Source organism: Astatotilapia calliptera, chromosome 15 (assembly GCF_964374335.1).
Source record: "Astatotilapia calliptera chromosome 15, fAstCal68.1, whole genome shotgun sequence".
In the NCBI taxonomy this organism is placed as follows: Eukaryota; Metazoa; Chordata; class Actinopteri; order Cichliformes; family Cichlidae; genus Astatotilapia; species Astatotilapia calliptera.
The window spans coordinates 15,376,508-15,383,263 of NC_137436.1; the positions used below are offsets into that span (position 1 = coordinate 15,376,508).

Genomic DNA, 6,756 nt, shown 5'->3' on the forward strand with positions numbered 1-6,756 from the left:
TCATAGAGATAAGAGGTGGCAAAGAAGCAGCGGAGTCAGTTTCTGAATGACAGAGCTCAAGTTTCCTCACTATCACTTTGACTGGAGCGAGTGTGAGTGAGTTAGTGTGTGAGGGGACAGACACCCACACGTCACTGTTTTACTGACAAGAGTAGAAAAACTGCTGCCACCTACTCAAGCTTGTACAAAACACGACTTCCAGGAAAGCTACACGCTCTACATTTCCCCCAAATGTTCAGCTGATACCGCCTCACGCTTTGAAGAAACACGTGCCTCCAGCACATGGCTGTCCTTTAATGCAACGATCTGCATTTCTCAGTGCCGTTCTTTGTCAGATTAACAGGATTACTTCGTTTCTTTTTACTCCCTTCTCAGGCACACCTGCACTGTAATTTATGCAGCTGTATGAGAGGTCTTAAAGAGAAATTACAGATTTTAGTGAGAAGACAAAGTAGATTTACATTAAACTGACCAGATCATACATTAACTCATTCACTGCCAGCCATTGGCGGGTCTACTATTTACAATAGTAACACTTACAAAACTCATTCTTCTGGTTCTAAACCACTTGCATGCTGATGTTTGGAAATGGCTCTCACACTGTAGCATGTCCCCACCTAGTGGATACATTGACCAACTGCCCCAGTAAGAATTTTGAAGAAGTGTGCCAGGTCCAAGTATGTGTGCAAACACTTAGGGAATTTAAACTAAGGCATAAAAATACTACAAGACAAATAAGGTCTCACATCTTTAATTTTTTTGCAAAACAAGACTTGGAATTACAGACGAGCCTGAACTCAGGCAAAGGAATCATACAGTCCTCTCTCCATGCAGTGTTGCACGTGAACAGCACTCCCCAAACCCTCCAGATGCGACTGTGGAATGTACTTGTGTTCACACATTTACCGCTCTGACATTTAAAACTCAGTGCAACAGGGTTCTCATTAAAACAAATGTGGCGTCACCATGAACTTCTACAGGAAAAATCAAGACAGCCTCTTAAAGAGCTCTTCAGTGTGAGGTGCCACACTCAAGAGCACCAATATTGGTCCACCACACAACATTAATAGCTATTTTTTTTACAGTTTAAGGATGAACAGTTGGAAAGGGAGGATTATGTGTTGAAATTTGGGGTGCCATCTTGTTTAATCCACTTCTTCCATGCGTGAAGCATCGTCCTCAGCTTCGCCTTCTAGGGGAGGCATCTCATCTGGGACTGCTGTAGTGGTGGTCTCCTCTGCGGGAATGTCGTCATCGTCAATACCTGAGAGCAAAAAAAGGAAAGGAGTTGTTCACCTAGATCGATACCCACTTCTAGAAAGTAAAGAGGGTCTGGATCTGCACAGTTTTCTTACCAAGACCAAGTTTGATCATTCTGTAGATGCGGTTTGAGTGAGTCTGTGGGTCGTCCAGGGAGAAGCCTGACGACAGCAGTGCGGTTTCGAACAGCAGGATGACTAGGTCCTTCACAGCCTTGTCGTTCTTGTCAGCCTCAGCCTTCTGCCTGAGAGTCTCCATGATGGGGTGGTCAGGGTTGATCTCCAGGTGCTTCTTGGCCATCATGTAGCCCATGGTGGAGTTGTCCCTGAGTGCCTGGGCCTTCATGATCCTCTCCATGTTGGCGGTCCAGCCATAAGTACTTGTCACAATGCAGCAGGGGGATGACACCAGTCTGTTTGACACAGTTACCTGAAGGAGAAAGAAGACATTAAGATTTAAAGAGGCTCAGGTGACACATCTGATAATTTAAGGAGACAAAGTCAAGTTAGTCAAGCATGTTAGAAATAATACCAGCACATTACAACTTTAAATCTAGTCTAGTTAGTTTACGTCCCCAAATCCTTGCAAAAACGTAAGTACTAGATGCACATTACTGCAACAAGCACGAGTTTGACTGCATTCACTTTAGGGTTCAGATTTCAAACATGTACAGTGCCACATCTGGCAAAGAATACAAATCATTTGCATCACACCAAGACTGCAGGAACTCACCACAGTAGAAGTTGGGACCAATTAGACTACCTGTTACCAAACAAAATCCTGTCATCTACAGCTGTGAACTTTGAGACCCTAAATGTTAGCGCACGAATGGAAGTTTGGGTTAATCTTAGTTGGGCTCTCATTAGGATTACTGACCTTCTCCACTTTCTTGTCAAGGATCTCCTTCATGAGCTTGCAGAGGTTCTCAAATTTAGCCTTGTCATCCTCCATCTTTTTCTTCTCCTCCTCATCCTCTGGCAGCTCCAGACCCTCTTTGGTGACAGAGACCAGGGTCTTGCCATCAAACTCCTTCAACTGCTGGACACAGTACTCATCAATGGGCTCCGTCATGTACAAGACCTCAAAACCACGCTTACGGACACGTTCAACAAAGGCAGAGTTGGCCACCTGATCCTTACTCTCACCTACAAATGACAAAAAGCGATAAAGTTTGAATAAAACTGCATTTTTAAAACTTGTGTAAATGCAGTTCTCTCCTACCATTTCAGAAGCTACTTAAGGTTTATTTTACTCACCAGTAATGTAGTAGATGGATTTCTGGTTTTCCTTCATGCGGGTCACGTACTCCGAGAGGGAGGTAGTCTCGTCACCGGACTGGGAGCTGTGGTAACGCAGCAGCTCAGACAGCTTCTTGCGGTTTTGCGAGTCCTCGTGCACACCCAGCTACAAGTGAACAAATAAGATTTATCATCTTATCCAAAAACAACCTCATACACCAGTAGGTTAATGGATTCAAGTAAAACGTCAATCCCACCTGTGTATGGTCAGGTGAGATGGACTGCCAGCAATGTCAGAATTCTAGTCACACTGACATTGCACACTGCATGAATAGTTTGTCACTTTAGGCTTTTAATTAAATTCATGTTTTCAGGCTGCAGCATAAATGTAGGAAGTTCCTATTCCTAATGCAGATTTGACTGCATGGAATTACATAAATGCCAAAACAGCTATTCTACTGGGTTTTAAATATCTGTTTACTACAAAAACATCTACACTACTTTGAAGAACAAGAGGGCTTTACAAACCAGATTAAAGAATAAAGAGGTAAACCCTTGAGGTCCATGAAGATGCACGGACATGAAACGAAGAGAATTTTAAGAGCCAACTTTCCTAAAGTCAAAGAAAAAAAAGAAAAGTATCTAGAATATTATAAATACCTTGAGGTTCTTTGAGAAGGCTTCGTAGAACTTCTTGTAGTTTTCTTTATCCTCACCCAGTTCAGCAAAAAGCTCAAGACATTTCTTGACGATGTTTTTACGAATGACTTTCAGGATCTTGCTCTGCTGCAGCATTTCTCTGGAGATGTTCAGGGGCAGGTCCTCGGAGTCCACAACACCACGGATAAAGTCTGGAATAGCATACAAATGCTACACTAAACCTTTGCCTTTAAGCAATTCTTTACTGTGTGCTAAGCTGTAAATTAAAGTACTTTCAGACTAAAGGTAAAAAGCAAGTCATCTTACTCAGATACTCAGGGATGAGCTCTTCACAGTTGTCCATGATGAAGACTCTCCTGACGTAGAGCTTGATGTTATTCTTCTTTTTCTTGTTCTCAAAGAGGTCAAAAGGCGCACGGCGGGGGATAAAGAGCAAGGCACGGAACTCCAGCTGGCCTTCCACTGAGAAGTGCTGTAGAGGAAAATGACTCAGTTTAGCTTTATTTGTAGTTTATGACTAGATTAAAAGCCCAGTAGGCCAATTAAAACATGGAAGAGCTGTTCAGGTTAACCTGCTTACCTTAACAGCGAGGTGATCCTCCCAGTCATTGGTCAGACTCTTGTAGAACTCGCCGTATTCTTCGTTTGTGATGTCGTCAGGATTCCTGGTCCAGATGGGCTTGGTCTTGTTCAGCTCCTCCTGGTCGATGTACTTCTCCTTGATCTTCTTTTTCTTCTTCTTGTCCTTGTCTTTAGAGTCCTCCTCATCATCTGAGCCAACATCCTCAATCTTTGGCTTGTCCTCACCTTCCTCTTTCTCCTCCTTTTCTGCCTTTTCTTCCTCTGCCTCGTCGTCACTGACCTCCTTGTCACGCTCCTTCTCCACCTGCAGAGTCACATTACTTTAATTTTTACTTTGCTGTTCTTCAACGGTATTCTAACAACGTCCTCTCTAAAAGTCACTTACAAAGAGGGTGATTGGGTAGCCAATGAATTGAGAGTGCTTCTTCACGATCTCCTTGACCCTCTTCTCCTCGATGTACTCTGTCTGATCATCCTTCAGGTACAGGATGATCTTTGTTCCACGGCCGATGGGCTCACCTGTGAACAGTTGTGATGCTTTTAATACATTTTGTACTAAACAGTGTCCATGGATTCAAGATTCGATTTTTTAGATACTTCAACTCCATATTTAAGCCTCTAAAGGACGATGCCAACTTTAACGCCAAGAATGAAAACCACCCTCGTAATATTTTAAAGCTACATCGTAACCTCAGACACATGAAAAACAATACACAATTAACAACATCAAGACCATTAATAGTAAGAACTGCTTCCAATTAATGCACAATCAGGGACATCCTTAGATGTACCCACAATATTTAAAAACACGTTTAGTTCTGATATTGTAACATCAAGACACTTACTGTTGTCAACCTTGACTGTGAAGGAACCTCCAGCAGAGGACTCCCAGGCATACTGCTCATCATCATTGTGCTTTGTGATGACAACCACTTTCTCAGCAACAAGGTAGGCAGAGTAAAAACCCACACCAAACTGACCAATCATGGAGATGTCAGCACCAGCCTAGAGGAACACAGTCAGTTCTAATGTTAGATTTCAGCTCAATTGCGAACATGGAAAATGCTGTCCTCTTATAAAGCGTCCCTACAGTTCCATGATGCATTCCCTTCATACCTGCAGGGCCTCCATGAAGGCCTTGGTACCAGACTTTGCGATGGTACCCAGGTTGTTAATGAGGTCGGCTTTGGTCATACCGATTCCAGTATCGACCAAGGTCAGGGTGCGTTCAGCCTTATTGGGAACGATGTCAATTTTCAGATCCTTGCCACTGTCGAGCTTGGAGGGATCAGTCAGGCTTTCATAGCGGATTTTGTCCAGAGCCTGCAAATGTTTAAACAACAGGATTAAAACTAACATTCTTTAAAGCATTCAGAAACACAAAAAAGGCTAAAAATAAATGCATTAGTACTGAATGAAAAGCTCTGCGCCTGCTAACTTACATCAGAAGCATTGGAAATCAACTCCCTGAGAAAGATCTCTTTGTTGGAATAAAAGGTGTTGATGATCAGCGACATCAGCTGAGCGATCTCAGCCTGGAAGGCAAAGGTCTCAGCCTCCTCATCTTGGTGCATTTCTTCAGGCATCTGCATTAAAACAGTTTGTGTATGCTTTAATAAAATGGGTGGATTTCGATGGAAACAGGATGATAAAGCTAATTACGGGGAGACAGATCCGGTTAAACTACATACATTCAACTACTTTCAGTTTCGCAAATTGTATCGTCGTTTGATCCTGTCAGAAGTCGGTTACATAATATGGATAACTGCCGTCATGTTGCGGAAGTGGCCGTTAACCAACATGGCGTCGAGCGGCAGACAATGGACCCCGCAAACACGTGCTAAGGAAAAGCTACTGATGAAAATAACGAAAAAAAAGCTTATGCAATGCGGCAAAATAGGTTCCCCCAGAAGAGCAACTTAAAGCCATGTATTAACGACGGCAAACGTGACTGTCATATAAAACGGCTCTGCCACCAATTCGAATAAATAACAGCTAAAAACACAAGTCACTTAAGACTAGCATAAATCTGAAAGCATTGGCAACTTGAGACTAACTCGTGCGTTTTATAGAAACGCGAGAGCAACGTGAACAACGGGGACTAAGCGAAATCGACTCAAGCCAGTTCACTTTATTCTTATAAACATTTAAGAGGATTTATTCTGTTAATGTGGACCAGTCGTACAATATATGAACAGATACAGCGCTGTCATGTTCGCCACACCACACCTGCCTTGGTACTACACACGGCTGGGGCAGTACGGCTGGGGCAGTGCGGCAGAGTGCAGCATTTACACTGCTCGACGTCTACATGACAAGTGTAAACATTTCTTACTCCACAGTAATTAAAATCCAAAATTCTGACTACTACAGTGATAACTGTGATATGTTAGCTGTCCCTGACCAGAGTTACTTAAGGTTACAACCGTAACTCGTGAGAATAGGAGCTGTATACTTCAATGACTGTTTAATAAAACGTCAAATATCAAAGATTAAAGCACGTAGCAACCGACAAGAAAACGCTCGTCTACATACCTTGTTAATTTCGTTGACTTTTCTTGAATAAAATGCAACCAAATCGCTATCCCTTATGCTGTCTGACGCAGAGAAATGGAAAGGGGCCTCCTTTTAATAGACCGGTATCTTTATACACGTGCTTCACGGTGCAGTCGTATCCATCCGCGGTGCGCCATCTAGTAAGGAGAAGTGCATCAAGTGAATTACAGTTAATGTTTTAAGGCTACATTCACCATGTGATGAGTTTGAATGAAGACTTGAGGAAATACGATAGCTAAATAAATAAATATGATATTATTAAGACATTTTAGCAGGTATTAATTCAGTGGATTGAAGTGCAATGTGTACTAAAGAAAACAAATCTCTGGAGATTTAAAGCCATTATATTAGGTATACAAACACAAGGGGACTTTTTCAAGATTAATTAGTAAAGTGAATCCAAAAACACTATACTAATCTCCTGGAAAACACAGTATTACAGTTTTATTTCTGAGACAAG

At 42.3% G+C, this 6,756-nt stretch overlaps 1 protein-coding gene across 2 annotated transcripts; it reads right to left on the minus strand.

Annotated features, from left to right (window-relative positions):
- Window positions 1-735: 735 nt before the first annotated feature.
- Window positions 736-6,417, minus strand: hsp90ab1 (heat shock protein 90, alpha (cytosolic), class B member 1). Of its 2 annotated transcripts, XM_080289452.1 has the most exons (12): window positions 6,276-6,417; window positions 5,183-5,326; window positions 4,857-5,063; window positions 4,586-4,745; window positions 4,126-4,259; window positions 3,739-4,044; window positions 3,465-3,630; window positions 3,159-3,349; window positions 2,517-2,664; window positions 2,137-2,405; window positions 1,356-1,689; window positions 736-1,264 (listed from the first exon to the last, which is right to left on the minus strand). In XM_080289452.1, exons 2-12 carry the CDS (start codon window positions 5,324-5,326, stop codon window positions 1,146-1,148), a joined length of 2,178 nt encoding a protein of 725 aa, XP_080145578.1. In that variant the 5' UTR covers window positions 6,276-6,417; the 3' UTR covers window positions 736-1,145. The 2 variants fall into 2 exon arrangements, with proteins under 2 accessions (XP_080145578.1, XP_026050592.1); XM_026194807.1 differs by lacking the exon at window positions 6,276-6,417 and having other exon boundaries at window positions 5,183-5,332.
- Between the last annotated feature and the right edge of the window lie 339 nt (window positions 6,418-6,756).